Source organism: Bombina bombina, chromosome 5 (genome assembly GCF_027579735.1).
Source record: "Bombina bombina isolate aBomBom1 chromosome 5, aBomBom1.pri, whole genome shotgun sequence".
NCBI lineage: Eukaryota > Metazoa > Chordata > Amphibia > Anura > Bombinatoridae > Bombina > Bombina bombina.
In genome coordinates, this window is record NC_069503.1 from 338,677,937 (window position 1) to 338,702,007 (window position 24,071).

Consider the following 24,071-nt stretch of genomic DNA (forward strand, 5'->3'; position numbering starts at 1 on the left):
GCCATCATTATAAATCAATCCTTTTATATCAGCCCTTGACCTATAATCAATTTACTGAACGTACTGAACACAATTTAATATTACCCATAATAATCTAATATTACCCTCCAAAAATACATATATATTTATATATATATATATATATATATATATATATATATATATATATAATTATAGAGATCAGCGCTAGAAGTGTATGAGTATGCTGTTAATCTTAATATATCTTCCCATCCACTACTGGAAAATATATGTGTACACAAGACACTTGTAGGTTAAACAGAAAACAGTCTCATTCAGTCAGATGTGGCAAGTCTATGGATATGTATTGTTCATTAATATCCACAATACTGGTTCCTGTGTGCTATGGAGAAGTAGGCTGCTCGTCTGAGAGAAGAAGAATGATCCCCTGCGGGGCGAGGTTCCTCTTAGAAATCTGAAAGAGTATGAGACAAGACAAGCGCCCAGGGGCACACTTCGTGTAATACGTTCAGATCATTTGCTTATAATATAGCAGTGGGAAAAATACGCTCTCACCTGGTTCAACCTCAACTTATGAGGTATGCAAAAAGCACTTCTGTTAGTGTACTCTCAGCTCTGTCTGACAAAGACACCAAGGTAATAGCTTCGTGGGATTAGTAATCGAGATCACAGGTGATTAGTGGAGTCCCCCTTAAATAAAGGTTGCAGAGTTCCAGGGATACGCTGCAGACTCCACGGATTTACTGGAGACCTGAGGACACGCAGGAGGACTACAAGAGCTGAGAGTACACTAACAGAAGTGCTTTTTGCATACCTCATAAGTTGAGGTTGAACCAGGTGAGAGTGGATTTTTCCCACTGCTATATTATAAGTAAATGATCTGAACGTATTACACGAAGTATGCCCCTGGGCGCTTGTCTTGTCTCATACTCTTTCATATATATATATATATATATATATATATATATATATTCCTCGTTTGCAAGAAGGCACTCACTGGTCTTTAGTAAAAAACAACTTTTAATTCATAGATTTAAAAAGCAATTACATCCATAACGTTTCGATGTCGTTATGACATCTTTGTCAAATGTTCTGCTAACATCACCAATATAGGACAAACATGTTTCCAAAGTAGAAAATCGCTAACAACATACATTTAAATACAACCTTATATACCCATTCATATTCAAATCTTCCCGCTCCTGCAGATCCTCCATCTCCCCCCTGACGTCAACGCGCTCAGACGTGGGCGTGAGCGTGAGACGTCATTCGTTTCCAATTGGCCATGTGTCTCCATGGCAACCGCTTGTAAACACACTACGGTGTGTCTTTCTTAGCCGCTCCCACTGTTGTCATCATGCAACTGCGTGACTATAGCCCTATCGTATAGGCTAATCAGCAGGCGGTTGTCATGGGAACCTACAGCCAGGAAGAAAAAACATAAACACCAACAAACTGTGTTAGTCCCAATATAAGGCGTATGAGTTCAGATAGGCATCGAACGATATGACAACTTGTGGATGAAGATAAACTTCATATGAAGCACAACAGTGCCTTTCAATTAAAGATCCACGAGTGGTTTAACCGCGATCGATACTATCCCCACACATAACAGCCCAAAAATAAAGGGACACATTAAATATAGACAAAATTAAAAACAATGTAACTGTTTAGCAAATATCACCTATGCTAATAGTTTGCAATCCCTGACTGACATAGTTAACACTATATTCCCTAATAATAACATTTTTTAACATATTGTGAACACCTTAAAAGAAAATTAATAATCTACATTTGTCTATTTCAAGTTTTTATAAATTACACATAATTGTCTAATTAGGAGTTTAAAAAGTTGTGGCAGTATGGCTTTCCATACAAATCCTTAATATTAAGTTAATTCAATCAGGGAAAGTAGTCGTGAAGTCAAGATTAAAGCTATTCAAATAATATTACAAATGCAGCAGAATTTTTTTTTTTATTTAGATAAACTTGAAACTATATAGCGGGTTAATAGGATCAATAAGATGATGATACAGTTGTATTCCAAGTAAAGAAATAGCCAAGGTATTCAAGAGATATCTATAGTGATTCTACCTCTATTCTTCACTTAATGCTTCAGTACATTGAGTTATATCAGTTATAACAAACACCTTCACTTACGAGGAAAGAGTTATCTCCTTATTGCACCAAACTGATCAAATGGATTCATATGCTGGACACGGTCATACCAAAGGGATTGAACACTAATCTGGACTTTGGACCATTCTACACTAAATAACCCATAAACTGAACATGGACATATACTTTGATCTACCATCCCAATATGTAGGAATATATTCCAGGAATCCACATGAATCTTCATTCTAGTGGGTACACACTGGTTTCTATCTATTCCAAAGGGGGCTTTAAGGCCAGGCTCATTTACCCTGTCAAGGTGAGAGTTGAGGAACAGGATGGCAATATTACTTTAAATAATGAGCTAGCAGCTAGGGAATTCTGTAAAAGTAAGAAACTACTCTGATAGGAACTTAGGTAATCATATATTAAGCTTCAGTACATGGAGTGTCATGGGTTTTTGTATTTTATTTAGTTTTTTGGTTTTAGGTAAATGTAAAGTTATGCAGAAAAAACTAAAGTTAAAGTGTTTTAATAATTTGATTTCACAATATTTTAAGATTACAACTGTAATTGATCTGGTTGATGTCTCTCTTATAACCGTTGTTCTTAGATTACTATCAGACACAGTGGGAGAAATTGTTATTTCCTCCTTTTCCCTTTTTTTTTTTCTTCTCCCCGTTCCCTATGCACCCACTGACTCCCTCACCTCTGCTGAAATATTTGCTATGCTTACAGTTTACTAAAACTGATAAGCCTAAACGATGAAAGATAGGATTAAGTGTCTCTCATGGATATAGGCGGGATAACATCACCTATCAAAAGAAAGTTAATAAACAAACAACTTGCTAAATATAAACCGGATGTTGTATTATTACAGGAGACGCATTTGAAAAAGATAGAGGCCGAGAAATTTAAATGTAAATGGGTTGGCCAAGTTATTGCTTTGGATTGTTCTAGTTGGAAGAAGGGGGTAGCATTTGTATTTAACAAAGAATTGAATTATAATATCCAGAATATACAAATAGATCGAAGTGACAGATGGATAATTCTGCACATTGAGATCTTAAACGTTAATTATGTATTTTGTAATATATATGGTCCCATTAGCATTGACCAGACGTTCTGGGATACTATTACCGTCAAACTCTGCTCAAATCTAGATACAAATATAATTCTTGCTGGTGATTTTAACTTAACTCCTATATCTTCACTTGATAGATTTCCCCCCTGACAGAGCTTTTCTGCCTCTCAAAAATCCAAACGATTTTTTCAAATATGTAAAGATTTAAAGTTACACAATATATGGCGTATTCAGCACCCAGATACTAAATCCTACACCTGTGACTCCAGGTCACACAGATCCTTTTCTAGGATTTTTTTAGTCTCTAGTTTTTTTCTTAAAGCTGGAGTTAGGACAGAGATAAATGACATTGTTTTGACGGATCATGCTATAATCTCGTTGGAGATTTGGATCCCGTCCTACCCGATAGATGCAGTAAACATTTTTTATTTCCCAAAGCACTTGCTAAATAATCTATCATTCCAAAACTGGATTCAACGTAAGTGGTGAGACTATAGTGCAGATAACAATTTATATACAGATAAACTAGAGATTTTTTGGGATGCCGCAAAGGCATATTTTAGAGGTGAGATAAAGGCATATATGAATATTGCCAAAAAGAAAATTAGAGCACGCAAATTTCAGCTAGCAAACACATTTGCTAAGGCCTATAGAAAATATATAAGTACACCACTTAAAAAATACTGGGATAAATATAAAATATCTAAGCAGGACAGAGATCTTTTCTTAAATTGCAAAATGACAAACGAAGAGATAAGAATGAATGCCTTGTATTTTGGCCATTATGGTAAGTCTGCTAAATAGCTAGACTTGACAAGGTTATGAAAAAGAATAATATAATTGAGTATATTGCTAAGTGTAGGCAGAATTATACAGAACTTACTGACATTAAAAAGATTTTTTTTAACTATTATCAAAAGATATATGCATCCAAAGAGATTGACCTACAAAGTAATCTGATTTTCTGGAATAAGATTAAATGCCCTGTAGTCTCACCTGAGCAGGTTGAGTTAATTAATGCCCCCATTAAGCGAGATGAAGTCCTGAAGGCTATAGAAGAAACTAAACTGGGTAAGGCTCCTGGTCTGGACCAACTCCCTGCCGAGTTTTATAAATTACTTAAGTCAGAGATTGTTCCCATACTTAGTAGCCTATTTAATAATTATTATATAAAAAAAAGCAATGTTGCAATTCTTCTAAGCATTTATTATCACTCTTATTCTTAAAAAAGATAAAAATCCGACAGATCCTAGGTCATATAGACCAATCTCCCTACTAAATACAGACTATAAATTATTATTGCCAATCGATTAAGAAATCCACTGCAAGAAATTATTCACCCAGATCAATCCAGCTTTATAACAGGCAGATCGTTGACAAAGAATATATGTAGAACATATATGATTCTTGAGCATTTCTGGAACAAGTTACATAGGGATAAAATTGTATTCAAACAGTACTTTGCTATGGTTGTAATTGATGCTGAGAAGGCTTTCGATTCTATAATCTGGGAGCACATATATAATGCCTTGTCTAACTTTGGTTTCTCTGGAAATTTAATAAATTTTATTAAAGCTATATATAACTTCCCCATCTCTGCTATTTTGGTTAACAGTAGTCAAACATCTTCTTTTAAGCTAGAAAAAGGGACTTGTCAAGGGTGTCCTCTTTCCGCTCTTCTTTTTAACATTGCCATAGAGCCTTTAGCAATCTCTCTTCGGCAAGATCTTATGGGAATAAGTTTGGGGGCTTAAAAATGTGTGCTGTCACTATATGCTGACGACATGTTACTATATTTTGAAAAACACCAGAAAAAATATACCAATAGCCTTGAGGATTTTGGATCTTTTTAGTCTAATTTCTGGATACAAAATGAATACTGCAAAGTCAGAAATTCTTTGGATACATAAAAATAAAGATAGTTTTGGACAACATAGTTTTAGAGAAGTTGACAGCTTTAGATATCTTGGAATCAATCTACATAAGGACCCTAGTATTTGGTATAAACTTAATTATACATCTTTTTTCACATGCAATACCTAAATTACATCGTTGGAGTCTTTTTCCAATCTCACTGTCTGCTAAGGTGATGTTGATCAAATCTATTTTTTTCCCTCAATTACTATATATCATGAATAATTTACCGTTGTTTATCCAAGATAAAGACATTAAAACTTTTAATCGAGCTTGTGCTGAATTTTTCTGGAAAAAGAATAGACATATGTTATCTATAATAAAACTTTCTCAGCTTAAGGAATTTGGCGGCTTAGCATTTCCTGATATTAAGGCATATAATATTGCTATACTTGCACGGTATGGAGTGGATTGGTTACTGTCTTCTAATTACCTAACTAATATAAAAATGGAGGAAATACGTATACACCTAATTTCTCTTAAAGCGATTCTACATTGTCCACATGAACAGCTTCCTGGAAACATTAAAATAGCATTTAGTATTTATAATGTTGTCAAAGCATGGCAGCAACTATACTCATGTTGAAGATTCATTTTCACATATCAGCTACCAGTTAGAGGCCACCCGGAATTTCAACCAGGGTTTCAGTATGAGATATTTAATACGTGGGCTGATAAAGGCCTATCAATGATTATTCAATTCCTTGATGAGGGGCCTAGTATCCGAACGTTTGAGAGTATTGCACTTGAATATAGGCTGTCTAACAAGTGTTTTTATGCATAGCTCCAATTACGTCATTTTATAAATAAATAAGTGCAAACGGGAACCTGGTCAGAGTACTTTGAAACAATTGGTGATTTTATTAATCTATACAGGCAAGGGAACCATTCAATATCATTATTATATAAGATTCTATTGGCAAAACAGGGACAGCTAAATTTAGAGCAGTTTGTATCTCATTGAATTAAATATTTTGAAGAAATTAACAAAGATACTATTAAAAAAGGTATTAAGTGGATACTTGATGCTCCCCTCTCTTCTTCCTGGAAGGAATCCAACTTAAAACTTCTTAATAATGCGTACATTTCACCAAAAAGATTAGCTTCCTGGTCAGCAGGGTAACAAGGTTTTTGTTATAAATGTCATCTTCCTGCAGCGTACCTGCTTCATTGCTTTTGGTATTGCCCAAAAGTGAGACAGCTATGGCAGAAAGTAAATTTTTGGTTACATACATTTATACTAGAGCACTTTCTTTTTGAGCCAAGAAATATTTTCTTTTTGAATTCAGGAGTACAATGTCATGATTTGATCAATACTGTTATTGTAGTGGTGTGAAATCTGATTCTGAAAAATTGGAAAAACAGGAAGCCCCCCTCTTTTAGATTATTTATAGAGGAAATTAAATCACAGATCACTTTTGAACATAATTTATCTAATATACATATTAAACAAATACAATATTTCTTCAATAAATGGTTGAAAATTATTCAGTCCTATCCTATATCTACACAATATATACTTACCAAAACGTTCCATAGGTCTGAATGTTTTGAAGCCTAATGTTGAGAGAAATATTCCCAGTGACCTGGTACTAAAACATTCAGTAGGATTATTGACAATAGTGTTGAGGTGAGGGTGTTGGAGGGACGCATATCCACACCTTTTTTCTCTTTTTTTTCTCTTCTCTTTCTCCCTCCCCCTATATATAATTTTTTCTTCTGTATCTTTGGATTCTATCTGTGTCTATTACTGTTCATATAATATGAGATAATCTGAAATCATATCTACTTATACTATGAAATCCATATAAAGTCTTATTACCTGAAAAGATTATTTACCTATATTTTGTTTAAAATGTTAAAAATGTCAGGGCGTCGGTATTATGGTTGTATCCATATATTCAAAAATCTTTTGGATCCATATTTTGTGGATTCTTTATTTTTGTTTCCTTTTCTAAATAAATTGTACTCTGCCAGGTATGGTAGACACTCTGTATTTTATTTTGGCACCCTGCCGATGATAAATAAATAATAATAAAAAAATAATTATAACAAACACCTATCACAACCAGTTTTATTTTTCCTCCTGGAGGTTCTCGTGTTTGCCATTTACTGTAGCAAATCTAGATTTACCCAAACTGTTTACTACTGGACCAATATTTAAACCTTCCTATTAGCTACTCCTTAAAACAATAAGCAGAACCAAAACTAGAATGCAATTTTTACTTTTACAATACCGCTCTGTCACTATCTAGTACATGATTACAGCTACTGAAAGGGCTTTAGAAAATTTTTACAAAAGACAATAAGAGTTTAGACCCTTGTCTGCAGTATTACATTATTGTGCAACATGTTTATTATTATATTTTTTGTATATAATTTTTAGAGATGTGCACGGGAAAAAAAAATATTTTGTCTGAATTTTTTGTTTTAGTTCCTTTCAGTTCATGGCAAGGTGTTTGTTTTGAATGAATTTATTTTGAAATTTTAATTTAGCACTAAAATATTAGTTTTGCGCTACAGTCCAGATTTAGTGCCATTTTTCTTTATCGAAAGCTGTAATCAGTTATATTAGCTTTAATTTTGTCTTTCTATATAATTCTTAAACATATTCTTTTATTTCTACATCTAATTTTTGTGCACAACATTTTTGGTAAAACTAAAGGTTACAGTAACAAGTAGTAGTACTATACGTACGTAATGTTACTATAGTGAAAGTGTCTATACTTAAAGGGACATGAAACACAATTTTTTTTCATTCATGATTCAGATAGAGCATGTACTTTTAAAAATTTTTCCAATTGACTTATTTAATCTAATTTGCTTCTTTTTCTTGGTATCCTTTGTTGAAAAGCATACCTACATGTAGGCTGAGGCTCAGAAGCAGGAAGGGAGCTAGCGGATGATTGGTGGCTGCACATTTATGTCTCTTCTTATTGGCTTTTTAATGTACTCTGGTAGCCCCCTCAAGTAGTGCATTGCTGCACCTCCAACAAAGAATACCAAGATAATGAAGCAAAATTTGTAATAGAAATAAAATGAAAAGTTGCTTACAAATGTGTGCTCTTGCTCTATCTTAATCATGAAAGAAAAGTCAGCAGCAGTTTAGTTATGCTACAAAAGGGTTAATACATTTTTAAAATTAAAATTACTAATTTATTAAGAAGTTTTAAACAAATAACTTATATTTTAACTCAGTCAAATAAGATAAGTATTGTGCTATACTATAGTGTACTACATTTAAGTCCAATAAGTAAACTTTTTTTTTTAACTTAGTATAAGAGGGGGGCACAGTCACACAGTAACTGGCAACTACTATTGTTATGCTAATAACACAGTAAAGAATAACACAGATCTGAGCCTCTGAGCAGTCTGCAATACGTTTAAAATCGCTCTTTCCCTACCCCTGAGAATGCTGGTTCACTAGAAAACGTCACAGGCTTCCACTGACGGGCTGAGGGAAAATGTTAATCTTTTCTGCTATTCCTTCCTGGTTTGCATTAATTGAATAATGCCTGCTTACATTATAAAAACAGCATACACCAATGTATTAAAGAAAATAAAGCTTACTTAATTATGTATTTATTTTTTCTGTCAGTTTAGTTTTCAGTAAAGCAATGTAAATAATGAAAATGCCATTTTTGTTATTTTCTTTGATTCTTCCAAAAACAAATTTACATATCTAATAATGTTATACTTGTAAAATATAATTGCCAGCAAAATTAATTTGCAGGTTGTGGCACAACAGGTTAGTGTAGAGCCCAGCATGGGCACAGCGGAATAGGAGTGTGCTGCAGTGTTGGCAACAATGTTGCAGGGTATTGGGAGGTCCTGGACTTACATTTAAAAAAAGGCAGCAGGAAGTGGCAGGTCTCTCTTTTTCATGGAATCCTGTTTTTTCCCTCCCTCCCCAGGATTTGGATGGCAGCTTGGGTCTTACGGCTCCCGTATGGGCTGCTTTAGGGATGACACGGCAGGGGTAGGGTTATTTGAGCTAGCCTTTTGTAAGCCCGTGTGCATAACAAATTCCCTCCTTCATGGGGGTTAGGGATATTGCACTCTGGTAGCGGGAGGTCTTGGCACCTGGGTTACACCTAACGGCAAACAAAGGAGTGGAGTGATGACAACGCTGAAAGCAGGAGCCTACGAACTCTAGGTATGGCCTATGGTGTCCTTCTCGAGTAAGCAAGGTCATGTGAGCTCCCTGCAAGCCCCTGAGTGCCATTGCAGTGGGCGAAGCTCCAAGGGCTCCGTTGCACATTCCGGTCGGGGCCTTGACCTCTTGTTTAACTTGAGTAGACCAGTGACTCAATGCGCCACCATCCCAATTAACAGTTGGTTACCTGTTGTCATGTTGAATAAACGCAACCGCTTGCGATCTTTCACCCACAATCTTTCTCTTGTGTTTATTTAAGTTATGTAAGTTATATATTGTAGTGGTTAAGTTAAGTGTTGGCTGCACAGTTAATGACAACTTGATCCTTTAATCCCTTAAGAGCAGGGCATATATAAAATGCAAAACAAATCAATCAAATGTGTATAAGAAGAAATTTAGTTACGGCATTAATATGATATTACATTCTCTATTAGACATATTTATTATTGTATTATTTTATAGGATGTTGGATTCTTCGATGATCACAAAAATGCGGTTGGAGTCCTGTTAACAAGACTTGCAACAGATGCTTCTCAAGTAAAAGGGGTAAGTTTAATTCATGTTATGTTGCATTACAGAAAACATGCTTGGCTCAATTAAATTGAAAACTTTATTACAAATTTTTTTTGGATTTCTAAAGACTTGTTTTACTCTTATAGGCTACTGGAAGCCGTTTAGGATTAATTACGATGACAGTGTGCACACTTCTTGCAGCAATTCTTATTGCTTTTATCCATGGCTGGCAGCTGACACTGTTAATTTTGGCATGTGTTCCAATTTTAATTGGTGCAAATATCATTAGGATGACATCTATAGCAGGTCACGCTTCAAAGGATCAGAAAGCCTTAGAGGAAGCTGGAAGAGTAAGTTAATTTATTTAATTTATTTTTTATATAATACAATGGGCTGGATTACAAGTGCATTGCAAAAACATTTGCTCTATTGAGGGCTAACACGCCTCAAGTTAAATCAATAGCGCTGCTATTCTTGTGCTTATAATACAAGTTGAAAGTTAAAAGTTTTTGCTCAAGCAAAAGTCTCAGGCGCGCTAACATCTGGAGGTCAAATAGCACTTCCCTCTCACCATAGACTTCTATGGGGCACACTACAAAACCCTGTTCTGGCTTTCACTTGAGCGCTAATCCAAAAGTGCGCTAAAGCCGAAGTTGTGCTAAGAAATGGTTTACTTGACAGCCTGTATTGCAATATTAAAACGTTTAAGAAGTATCTGCAAATGGATGAAAATTGCCTGGTATTTTAGGAATAGATTGCCCTTCTAGACTGTGTTGCATTGATATGTTTCACAAGATTTCAACTCCGTTTATAGTACACAAAAATACTAAATAGTGGTATTTTCATAGCTATTTATAATATATGTTTTTATGACAATACTTGAGAATAATCTCTTTCATTGGAGTTTATTTAATTTCTGTGCATAAAATGTAGCCTTTATTTATCTGTTTAAGGTTTTCTGAATCACAACTTCTGTAATTTACAATAGAGGTCTGACACAGGTTTGCCAAAAATGTTTGGCACAGAACCTTTACCCACTCCTCTGCCAAATATATCCTAGGCTGTTTTGAAAAAGGATCCCATTTAGTAAATTAGGCAACTCATAAATCATGACTGCATGGAAATGTAATTATCTGTTATATAGGTCAATAAGATTAGTTTTTGAGATAATGGGGCCTAGTTATCAAGCCGTCAACCTCAAATACGCTGCGTATTCCGCAGCGTATTTGTGGCGAGGCTGATACGCCTTAGTTATCAAAGGCTCGAGACCGGCAAAAGTAGAATTTTGTGACGTAAGCTTCGATCCGCCGGACTCAGTCCGACACAGATCGATTCTTACGTCACTCCAGATGTTCCGCACACAAGTGCGGCACATTCTCACTACTTTTGCTAGCTATCAAAAAACTAGCAGGTACGCTCGGCACTTTTACGGCCCAGCGTACCTGGTTTTCAAAGCGCCAGCCTGGAGGCGGCGGATCCCATAGGAATCAATGGGAGTCTGACCATAGCGAAAGTACAAGTTCGCTGCTGACAGACATCCCATTGATTTCTATGGGAGCTGTCTACACCTAACACCCTAACATGTACCCCGAGTCTAAACACCACTAATCTGACCCCCCCTACACCGCCGCAACTAAATAAAGTTATTACCCCCTAAACCGCCGCTCCCGGAGCCCACCGCAAGCTACTCTATACATATTAACCCCTAAACCGCCGCTCCCGGAGCCCACCGCAACTATAATAAATGTATTAACCCCTAAACCGCCGCTCCCTGAACCCGCCGCAACCTATATTAAATGTATTAACCCCTATCCTGCCCCCCCTACACCGTCGCCACCTATAATACATTTATTAACCCCTAATCTGCCCCCCCTACACCGTCGCAACCTATAATAAATTTATTAACCCCTATCCTGCCCCCCACTACGCCGCCGCCACTGTAATAAAATTATTAACCCCTAAACCTAACCCTAACCCTAACGCCCCCTAACTTAAATATTAATTAAATAAATCTAAATAAATTAACTCTTATTAACTAAATGAATCCTATTTAAAACTAAATACTTACCTTTAAAATAAACCCTAATATAGCTACAATATAAATAATAATTATATTCTAGCTATTTTAGGATTTATTTTTATTTTACAGGTACCTTTCAATTTATTTTAACCATGTACAATAGCTATTAAATAGTTATTAACTATTTAATAGCTTACCTAGCTAAAATAAAGAGAAATGTACCTGTGAAATAAATCCTAACCTAAGTTACAATTACACCTAACACTACACTATACTTTAATAAATTATTCCTATTTAAAAATAAATACTTACCTGTAAAATAAACCCTAAGATAGCTACAATGTAATTAATAATTATATTATAGCTATCTTAGGATTTATATTTATTTTACAGGTAACTTTGTATTTATTTTAGCTAGTTAGAATAGTTATTAAATAGTTATTAACTATTTAATAACTACCTAGCTAAAAGAAATACAAAATTACCTGTAAAATAAATCCTAACTTAAGTTACAATTAAACCTAATACTACACTATCATTAAATTAACTAAATAAACTACCTACAAATAACTACAATGAAATACAATTACATAAACTAACTAAAGTACAAAAAATAAAAAAAGCTAAGTTACAAAAAATAAAAAATTAAGTTACAAACATGTTAAAAATATTACAACAATTTTAAGCTACTTACACCTAATCTAAGCCCCCTAATAAAATAACAAACCCCCCCAAAATAAAAAAAATCCCTACCCTATTCTAAATTACATAAATTTCAAAGCTCTTTTACCTTACCAGCCCTTAAAAGGGCCATTTGTGGGGGCATGCCCCAAAAAGTTCAGCTCTTTTGCCTGTAAAATAAAAATACAACCCCCCCCCAACATTAAAACCCACCACCCACATACCCCTAATCTAACCCAAACCCCCCTTACAAAAACCTAACACTAATCCCCTGAAGATCATCCTACCTTGAGTCGTCTTCACTCAGCCGAGCCACCGATGGAACTGAAGAGGACATCCGGAGCGGAAGAAGTTAATCCTCCAAGCGGCGCTGAAGAAATCTTCCATCCGATGAAGTCATCATCCAGGCGGCGCTGAAGAAGTCTTCGATCCGGCCGATGTCATCTTCAAAGAGGCGCTGAAGAGGTCTTCTATCCGGGCGAAGTCATCTTCCAAGCCGGGTCTTGAATCTTCCTTCCGCCGACGCGGAACCACCTTCTTCACCGACGGACTACGACGAATGACGGCTCCTTTAAGGGACGTCATCCAAGATGGCGTCCCCTCAATTCCGATTGGCTGATAGGATTCTATCAGCCAATCGGAATTAAGGTAGGAAAATCTGATTGGCTGATGGAATCAGCCAATCAGATTCAAGTTCAATCCGATTGGCTGATCCAATCAGCCAATCAGATTGAGCTCGCATTCTATTGGCTGATCGGAACAGCCAATAGAATGCGAGCTCAATCTGATTGGCTGATTCCATCAGCCAATCAGATTTTCCTACCTTAATTCCGATTGGCTGATAGAATCCTATCAGCCAATCGGAATTGAGGGGACGCCATCTTGGATGACGTCCCTTAAAGGAGCCGTCATTCGTCGTAGTCCGTCGGTGAAGAAGGTGGTTCCGCGTCGGCGGAAGGAAGATTCAAGACCCGGCTTGGAAGATGACTTCGCCCGGATAGAAGACCTCTTCAGCGCCTCTTTGAAGATGACATCGGCCGGATCGAAGACTTCTTCAGCGCCGCCTGGATGATGACTTCATCGGATGGAAGATTTCTTCAGCGCCGCTTGGAGGATTAACTTCTTCCGCTCCGGATGTCCTCTTCAGTTCCATCGGTGGCTCGGCTGAGTGAAGATGACTCAAGGTAGGATGATCTTCAGGGGATTAGTGTTAGGTTTTTGTAAGGGGGGTTTGGGTTAGATTAGGGGTATGTGGGTGGTGGGTTTTAATGTTGGGGGGGGGTTGTATTTTTATTTTACAGGCAAAAGAGCTGAACTTTTTGGGGCATGCCCCCACAAATGGCCCTTTTAAGGGCTGGTAAGGTAAAAGAGCTTTGAAATTTATGTAATTTAGAATAGGGTAGGGATTTTTTTTATTTTGGGGGGGTTTGTTATTTTATTAGGGGGCTTAGATTAGGTGTAAGTAGCTTAAAATTGTTGTAATATTTTTAACATGTTTGTAACTTAATTTTTTATTTTTTGTAACTTAGCTTTTTTTATTTTTTGTACTTTAGTTAGTTTATGTAATTGTATTTCATTGTAGTTCTTTGTAGGTAGTTTATTTAGTTAATTTAATGATAGTGTATTATTAGATTTAATTGTAACTTAAGTTAGGATTTATTTTACAGGTAATTTTATATTTCTTTTAGCTAGGTAGTTATTAAATAGTTAATAACTATTTAATAACTATTCTAACTAGCTAAAATAAATACAAAGTTACCTGTAAAATAAATATAAATCCTAAGATAGCTAGAATATAATTATTAATTATATTGTAGCTATCTTAGGGTTTATTTTACAGTTAAGTATTTAGTTTAAATAGGAATAATTTATTAAAGTATAGTGTAGTGTTAGGTGTAATTGTAACTTAGGTTAGGATTTATTTCACAGGTACATTTCTCTTTATTTTAGCTAGGTAAGCTATTAAATAGTTAATAACTATTTAATAGCTATTGTACCTAGTTAAAATAAATTGAAAGATGCCTGTAAAATAAATATAAATCCTAAGATAGCTAGAATATAATTATTATTTATATTGTAGCTATATTAGGGTTTATTTTATAGGTAAGTATTTAGTTTTAAATAGGATTCATTTAGTTAATAAGAGTTAATTTATTTAGATTTATTTAATTAATATTTAAGTTAGGGGGGCATTATGGTTAGGGTTAGACTTAGGTTTAGGGGTTAATCATTTTATTACAGTGGCGGCGGCGTAGTGGGGGGCAGGATAGGGGTTAATAAATTTATTATAGGTTGCGGCGGGTTCATGGAGCGGCGGTTTAGGGGTTAAACTATTTATTTAGTTGCGGAGAGGTGCGGGATCAGCAGGATAGGGGTTAATAATTTTATAATAGAGGGCGACGGTATAGGGGGGGCAGGATAGGGGTTACTAGGTATAATGTAGGTGGCAGCGGTGTCCGGGAGCGGCGGTTTAGGGGTTAATACATTTATCAGAGTTGCGGCAGGGTCTAGGAGCGGCGGTTTAGGGGTTAGTAACTTTATTGAGTTGCGGGGGGCTCCGGGGGCGCCGGTATAGGGGGTAGAACAGTGCAGTTTAGTGTGAGTGCTTAGTGACAGGCTAGCAATAAAGCTGGGAAAAAGCCGAAGGGCAGCGAGATCGGATGAGTGATAACTGTCACAGTCCGCTGCTCATCGCCCCGCGGCTTTTTGACAGCTTTATTTGATAACTTAGGCGTATTTTTTCAGGTCCGCGGCGGCGAAGGTAGGCGAGCTTAGGCGGACGTATTGGGCCGGCGAAGCCAGAAAAGTAGACGGCTTGATAACTAGCCCCCTATGTATTTTGATAGAAAAAGACAAATTCTAGATTTTGTCAGTAAAATAAACAAAATATCTAACTAATTTGCCAATTGAACTTTATAAAAGTGAAGGCTTAATTACAAGCATCTATCTACCTTATATCTATTTCATGAATATACATCACAGCAATATTATGTTTATTTATCTATATGTGTTCATTTTTAGATCTCAACAGAAGCGGTTGAAAATATAAGAACAGTGGTATCATTAACAAGAGAGGATGCATTTTACAACAGATATAATGCAAGTTTAGGAGGACCATATAGGTCAGCGAATAACTTCAGTCATTTTTTCTATTATTTTTACTATTATAATTCTAGATTTTTAATTAATTACCTTAAACTTAATTAACTTGAAGGGACAGTCTAGTCAAAATGAAACTTTAAAGATTCAGATAGTGAATTCTAATTTTCAACAACTTTCCAATTCACTTTTATCATCAAATTTGTTTTGTTCTCTTTCTATTCTTTGTTGGAAGCTAAACCTAGGTAGGCTCATTTGCTAATTTCTAAAACCTTGAAGGCCACCCCTTATTTCAATACATTTGGCAGTTTTTAACAGCTAGAGGGTGCAAGTTCATGTGTGCCATACAGATAACATTGTGACCACGCCCGTGGATTTACAAGTGAGAGGGCAATGATTGGCTAAATGCAAGTCTGTCAAAAAAACTGAAATAAGGGGGCAGTCTGCAAAGGCTTAGATACAAGGTAACCACAGAGGTAAAAAGTATATTTCTATAACAGTGTTGGTTATGCAAAACAGGGGAATGGGTAATAAAGGGATTATCTATCTTTTTAAACAATAACAATTCTGGAGTAGACTGTCCCTTTAAAGTCTGGAGTTCAATATGGAATTATTAATGTAATATAAGAGCTCACATAACACTATTAGTTAGACTGAATGTAGCCCAAATCAAAACTTTGGGCTAACTTTGTTATTGGATGAAAGCATGCAATAGAATATTACATAACATAAATACTATGGTGCTAAATTACACATTGATATTGTAATAACAATAGTTACCTTGTGAGTAATAAAGTAAACACGGTAGTGTGAACAAGACATGACACGCTGATTATTGCATTATGTTATAGCAACCTATTTGATACATAAAGGATAAAAAGACGGTCTTCCCAATCCCACTGACAACAAGCATAAAATCCATTGGTCATCCACCGTGTATATGTGGCATATTTCCGTATTTTTGTATACATGTTTTGCCCACAAGAATAACATTTTACCATTTGTCTTGATTCACCTTCTTTCTGGTTCATCACAAGATATATATAGCAAGTATAGTGAAACTATTAAAGGGACAGTCTAGTCCAAAATAAACTTCCATGATTCAGATAGAGAATGTAATTTACTTTTAACACAAATTTTGCTTTGTTCTCTTGGTATTCTTAGTTGAAAGCTTTTTGACAGTTTTTCACCACTAGAGGGTGTTAGTTCATGTGTGTCATATAGATAACACTGTACTAATGCACGCAAAGTTCAGGTGAGCCAGCTCTAATTGGCTAAAAAGGATGTCTGTCAAAAGAACTGAAATAAGGGGGCAGATTGCAGAGGCTTAGATACAAGGTAATCACAGAGGTAAAAAGTGCAATTATATAGCTGTGTTGGTTGTGCAAAACTAGGGAATGGGTACTAAAGGGATTATCTATCTTTTTAAACAATAACAATTCTGGTTTAGACTGTCCCTTTAAGTACTCTGTTATATAACATGTTTATAGTTTACTAATTGTAGTTTATGTCTTGTGCATAGGGATGCCCTGGGAAAAGCACCCATATATGGAGCCACATATGCAGTTGCCCAGTCAATCAACTACTTTGTTAATGCAGCTGTGTTTAGATTTGGGGCCTGGCTTATAGCTCATTGCTACATGCAGTTTGAAAATGTTTTTATGTAAGTAGATTGTTGAGTAATTAATGATGTCTAAAATGTAATTGCATAATAATGTTAAAGTTACCCTAAAGTCAAAATTAAACTTCTGTGATTCAGATAGAGGATGCGACTTTCCAATTTACAAATTCTTTTCTTTTATGCTCACTTTTAAAGTACTAGCTACTACTGAGCAAGTGCAAGAATTTACTGTGAGCTTGTGATTGACTGATGGCTGTCACATGATTCAGGAGTAAAAAAAAAATCTACTGCTCATTTAAAATTCAAAGTGCTATTATTTAATTTGAAATTGAACCATTTGTCTATGGTCTGTATTGCTCGTGGGATATTCCACTATCAGACCAAACTAGGCCAGTAGTCTTCTTATCCCGGCATCAAGCTGAAATGATAGGGAATATCCCACAGCAGAGAAAATTCGCAAAATTAGGTAAGCAGGACTCACAATAGGCAGGGTAGTCTTTGGCGACAACAGGTAGGGAATCCAATGGTATGGCAGTTAAAGGGTAAACCAAAAGAAGGACCGGAAACAATCAAGAATCAGCAGCCAAAGGAATCCAATAATAACAGTTCAGGAATACAGTTCAGGAATAAACCAATAGGCAGGCAGAGTTCGGTAACAGAATCACAATCCAATGGTTCAAGGGTTAAACAGGCAGAGTGGTCAGACAGGCAAAGTTCAATAATAGTATGGCAATCCAGTACTTAAGGGGTTAAGCAAGCAGAGTAGTCAGGCAGGCAGAGTTCAATAACAGAATGGCAATCCAGTACTTTAGGGGTTAAGCAAGCAGAGTAGCCAGACAGGCAGAGTTCAATAATGTTATGGCAATCCAGAATACAGAAACAATCACATCCAGGAGCACACTAAGTAACACCTATACTTGGGCAATGATAGGTAGAAAGTGAGCAACTTACATAGGTGCAGGATTCGCGCCACAGGAGATCCTGACCGGCTTCAGAAAGAATGGAGCGTGCGGCGATGACATCACCACCGCACGCACACAGGAGCCGACTCTACCCTAGGCAACGAGCAGAACAGCTGGCGCAGCGTAACATGGCCTATATTTATAGGTACTGATGAGGTTGCAGAGGGCACTCATTTTAAAGACAAAACCATGTTTGAAATTCATTGAGCCTTGCTTTACTTATCTTTCCCACCATTTAGTTAGTGGAAATTGTTCCATTAACATATATATCTGTGTAATAGCTTTCAAATTAAACAAAAACCTCTGGCAACACGAAAAAACATTATCTTAGTAACCACTATTACAAAATGATCTATGTAAATGTTTGTAATTGTAAATGTTTGCAAGTCTGTTACTGTTTTGTTATGGTGAAATTGTTTTGCTGGATAAAACGATGGAAAGAATCATGTCCACTAAACATCACTGCAGGCGGACAGCATACAGTGTTTTCGCATTTATCATTGCACAAGGATTTCACCAGGAATGTTTGTGCAGTGCCGCCTTCTGCTCACTGGTGGCCAATCAGGATGATTTAAATCCGCCACATTTTAGGTTTGGACAGGTTATAGAGCTACGAGCCTGAAACAATGGGCCTCAGAACCAGCAACCGATGCTTGCTAAATGAGCCCTATGTGTTGAGGAGTGATGCTGCTGAATTGATTATAATGGAGGCTGGAGCTTAACTTGTAGATGTCACGAGACAAGGGTACAAATCCTTAAAGTGAAAGTCAATCCTAGCGTATAACATACTTCATGCAGAAAGCTCCTTTATTTGTTTCAAGTGATCTCCGTTCTGAGCTGCTAAGGAAGCTCACAGCTCACAGTTTTGCTAGAGGGGACGTTTCACCTCCTAGCCAATAGCCGTGCGTTAATCCGTCACCTCTTAGCAAAATAAATGTTGTCACCCTGTGTGCTAGATTCTATGATGGCAGGCTCATTTAATTTATACCGCATTATTCCCAGTGAAATATATACTGTATATATATCTATATATATAAAAAAAGCAAGGACAGGTATCCTCCAATATGCCACAATTATATACGACTATTAGTGGCAGTTAGCAGTAACGCTGGGAGTAGCTGGCTATGGTGGCTGAGTAAAGCGGTGGGCTTAAGTGGTATGATAAGTAGGAAGGAAAGCTGGCAAGTTAACATGCAAAGAGGGAAGCAACGGCATAAAGCAAAGCATGCAGTATATGCAGACACAGTAAATGTCATAAGCCAAACAGGGGTCACGGTATACTCAAACCAAGTGACTCACTCTGTTATCTGGTGGGTTCCTCTATCCTCCTTATGCCATATACGAAATCCCAAAAGTCGCAATCTGTCTCCACTGCTCTGCCTACTACAGCAGATAAATCCGTCTCAAAATCCACAGCCTCAAACATACGCAGGAAGCCACCAACTCTGACTGCATTTCTCTCAAGGATCAAGCGGTTCCCAGCTCAGCCGTGCGAAGCCTCACTCCCACTGCTGGATACGTCACTGAATCCTTCCGGTGGCAAGTGCAAGCTCCTCCATGCTTGTAAAAGTATATAAGAAAAAAGGAATGGTGACCAGGAAGGCTAAAACAAAGTGTTAAAGTATGTGAGTTTGAACTAGAGTAGTATGGGTCACTGGGTCTTCATTTTTTGCATATTTTTACATTCCATCCATTTCCTATACAATGAACACATTTGAGTGTTGTAACATTATTTAACTACATTTAAACTTCAGATCCCATACTTTAGGAGACGTTATCCACTGTCTTTATGGATTAATAAATGTTTTAATATCACTGATAGTGGATTTACTCTGCAGTATGCATTTGACATCTATGCACCAGCAGAGTATGCGCTATGATATATAATTCCTACATATTGTCTATAACAGTATCAGTCCTGAGCAATTCCCGAATATTTTTGGTGAGATATACTGTACAGTTTCTATTTACGGAACATGGAGTCCTTCATATATTTTGCTTTGTTGATACTGTATTTATATTGCATAGATCAGTACGCATTTGTTAAGTAGGAACAAGGCATAATGTTTAAATAGTACCTGTGATACAAAAAATGCTGTACATCAAATGTATAAAATGTGAGAGGAGTATCCCTATGTTACATTATAATATGAGGAAAACATTAGTCCATTTTCATGATGTTGTTAAGAATACCGCAAATGCCTTGTAGTCGTGTATTTAAACTCTGACCCGGTAGCAATAAACTAGTACATTACATTTACATTAAAGGTAACTTTGTAAATCCTGGCGAGTGCATCCCCATTCTTTACTATATATATATATATACGCTTGATTCATTAAATATTCACTAAAAGACCAGAGAGTGCTTTCCTTTATATATATATATATATATATATATATATATATATATATATATATATATATATATATATAATAATTACAAGTATCAAGTTGGCATAACATATTTTATTTTATTCTCAAAAAGTTTTGTTACTCCATTCTATATATTTTTTACTTTTGCAATTTTTTTTTGTCTTTTTTGTTAATAGGTGTTATTTTGTTTGTAGAAATAAAAATATTCACTGATGAATAAAATATGACCCATTTTGTGGTCTATAAATATTTATACTAATTTTTATTAATTTTCTATAGAGTATTTTCTGCCATTATTTTTGCTGCTATGAGTATTGGACAATCAAATTCATTTGCACCAGATTTTGGAAAGGCGAAAGCTTCTGCTCAGCGCATTTTTAAATTGTTGGATAGAAAACCAATCATTGACAGCGACAGTGATGCAGGAAAAACTTTGGTAATGTTTATTATTATTATAATATCTTTATTTGAAAATTGAAAATAACTATAGAAATGTTATTTGTGCTGTCTCTTACTGATTATATTACATAAAACATTTTACGTCACAATCAGGAAATTGAGGAAGGTGACCATAAGATGTGTTTGAATATAGGTCTAAACAAGGTTAGAATACAAAGTTCTATTTTTACAAAACTACATTGTTTAATATATAGATATAAATGAAAACATGCTGCGTTGAGGTAAAAAAGCAGGTCCTAACGCTGCTTTTTTACATCTGCTGGTATTACGAGTCTTGCAGGTTTAGGGTCACCGCACACTTCTTTGGCCTTACCGCAAAACGACTTACATAAACTTCGTAAAGTCTTTTTTCTATGGGACTTCCATAGTGCTGATATTACGAGTCTGTCCTGGGAGGCCAAAAAGTGAGCGGTACACCCTACCCAGTCAAGAGTCCTAACGCATTTAAAAGTCAGTAGTTAAGAGTTTTATGGTACAACGCCGTAGCATAAAACTCATAACTAAAGTGCACTAACACCCATAAACTACCTATTAACCCCTAAACCGAGTCACTCCCGCATCGCAAACACTATAATACATTTTTTAACCCCTAATCTGCCGCTCCGGAACATCCTCGCAACTATAATAAACATATTAACCCCTAAACCACCACACTCCCGCCTTGCAAACACTAGTTCAATATTATTAACCCCTAATCTGCCGTCCCTAACATTGCCGCCACCTACCTACATTTATTAACCCTTAATCTGCTGCCCCCAACGTTGCCGCTACTATACTACATGTATTAACCCATAAACCTAAGTATAACCCTAACCTTAACACCCCCTAACTTAAATATAATTACAATAAATCTAAATAAAAATTAATATTATTACCTAAATAATTCCTATTTAAAACTAAATACTTACCTATAAAATAAACCCTAAGCTAGCTACAATATAACTAATTGAAGTTCAATCCTGTTGGCTGATTGGAACAGCCAATAGAATGCGAGCTCAATACTACTGGCTGATTGCATCAGCCAATAGGATTTTTTCTACCTTAATTCTGATTGGCTGATAGAATTCTATCAGCCAATCGGAATCTAAGGGACGCCATCTTGGATGACGTGACTTAAAGGAACCGTCATTCAGTAAGAAGACTTTGTTTGAAGATGATGCTCCGCGACGGATGTCTTGAAGATGGAGCCGCTCTGCGTCGGAAGGATGAAGATAGAAGATGCCGTCTGGATGAAGACTTCTGCCCGTCTGGAGGACCACTTTGCCCGGCTTGGATGAAGACTTCCCCCAATTTGTTGAGGACTTCAGCCCGGTTGGAGGAAGACTTCTGCCGCTTTCTTAAGGATGGATGTCTTTAGAACAGTAAGTCGATCTTCAGTGGGTTAGTGTTAGGTTTTTTTAAGGGTGTATTGAGTGGGTTTTATTTTTTAGATTAGGGTTTGGGCCGCAAAAGAGCTAACTGCCCTTTTAAGGGCAATGTCCATACAAATGCCCTTTTTCAGGGCAATGGGGAGCTTAGGTTTTTTTAGATAGTATTTTATTTGTGGGGGTTGGTTGTGTGGGTGGTGGGTTTTACTGTTGGGGGGTTGTTTGCATTTTCCTTTACAGGTAAAAGAGCTGATTACTTTGGGGCAATGCCCCGCAAAAGGCCCTTTTAAGGGCTATTGATAGTTTAGCTTAGGCTAGGGTTTTTTTATTTTTGGGGGGGGGGGGCTTTTTTTATTTTGATAAGGCTATTAGATTAGGTGTAATTAGTTTAAATATCTTGTAATTTATTTATTATTTTCTGTAATTTAGTGGGGGGGGGGGTTTGTACTTTAGCTAATTTAATTTAATTTATTTAATTGTTGTTAATTTAGTTAATTTAGTTAATTATAGTGTAGTGTTAGGTGTTACTGTAACTTAGGTTAGGTTTTATTTAACAGGTACTTTTGTATTTATTTTAGCTAGGTAGTTATTAAATAGTTAATAACTATTTAATAACTATTCTACCTAGTTAAAATAAATACAAACTTACCTGTGAAATAAAAATAAAACCTAAGATAGCTACAATGTAACTATTAGTTATATTGTAGCTAGTTTAGGGTTTATTTTATAGGTAAGTATTTAGTTAATGATAGGAATTATTTAGTTAATGATAGGAATTTTTAGTTAGATTTATTTTAATTATATTTAAGTTAGGGGGTGTTAGGATTAGGGTTAGACTTAGGTTTAAGGGTTAATAAATTTAGTATAGTGGCGGCGACATTGGGGGTGGCAGATTAGGGGTGAATAAATGTAGGTAGGTGGCGGCGATGTTAGGGACGGCAGATTAGGGGTTAACAATATTTAACTAATGTTTGCGAGGTGGGAGTGCGGCAGTTTAGGGGTTAATATGTTTATTATAGTGGCGGCAACGTTGGGGGCAGCAGATTAGTGGTGAATAAATGTAGGTAGGTGGCGGCGATGTTAGGGACGGCAGATTAGGGGTTAACAATATTTAACTAATGTTTGTGAGGTGGGAGTGCGGCAGTTTAGGGGTTAATATGTTTATTATAGTGGCGGCGACGTTGGGACAGCAGATTAGGGGTTAATAAGTGTATGTAGGTTGCGGCGACATTGGGGGTGGCAGATTAGGGGTTAATAAATATAATGTAGGTTTCGGCGATGTTGGGGGCAGCAGATTAGGGGTTCATAAGTATAATGTAGGTGGCGGCGGTGTCCGGAGCGGCAGATTAGGGGTTAATAAATATAATGCAGGTGTGCCGGGGCGGCAGATTAGGGTTAATAGGTGTAAGATTAGGGGTGTTTAGACTCGGGGTTCATGTTAGGGTGTTAGGTAAACATAACTTTAGTTTCCCCATAGGAATCAATGGGGCTGCATTACTGAGCTTTACGCTGCTTTTTGGCAGGTGTTAGACTTTTTCTCAACCGCCTGTCCCCGTTGATTCCTATGGGGAAATTGTGCACGAGCACGTACGACCAGCTCACCGCTGACTTAAGCAGCACTGGTATTGGAATAAGCAGCAAAATTTTGCTCTACGCTCACTTCTTGCCTTTTAACGCCGGGTTTGTAAAAACCCGTAATACCAGCACTGTAGGTAAATGAGCAGTGAG

At 36.4% G+C, this 24,071-nt stretch overlaps 1 protein-coding gene across 1 annotated transcript in view; it reads left to right on the forward strand.

Moving 5' to 3' along the window:
- Window positions 1–24,071, forward strand: part of LOC128661474 (ATP-dependent translocase ABCB1-like) — a 261,506-nt gene that overhangs the window by 193,254 nt on the left and 44,181 nt on the right. Inside the window, exons 20-24 of the mRNA XM_053715723.1 lie at window positions 9,711–9,794; window positions 9,908–10,111; window positions 15,484–15,584; window positions 17,084–17,224; window positions 20,797–20,953. Of these exons, the coding sequence (XP_053571698.1) occupies window positions 9,711–9,794; window positions 9,908–10,111; window positions 15,484–15,584; window positions 17,084–17,224; window positions 20,797–20,953 (687 nt within the window). The remainder of the gene's footprint in view (window positions 1–9,710; window positions 9,795–9,907; window positions 10,112–15,483; window positions 15,585–17,083; window positions 17,225–20,796; window positions 20,954–24,071) is intronic.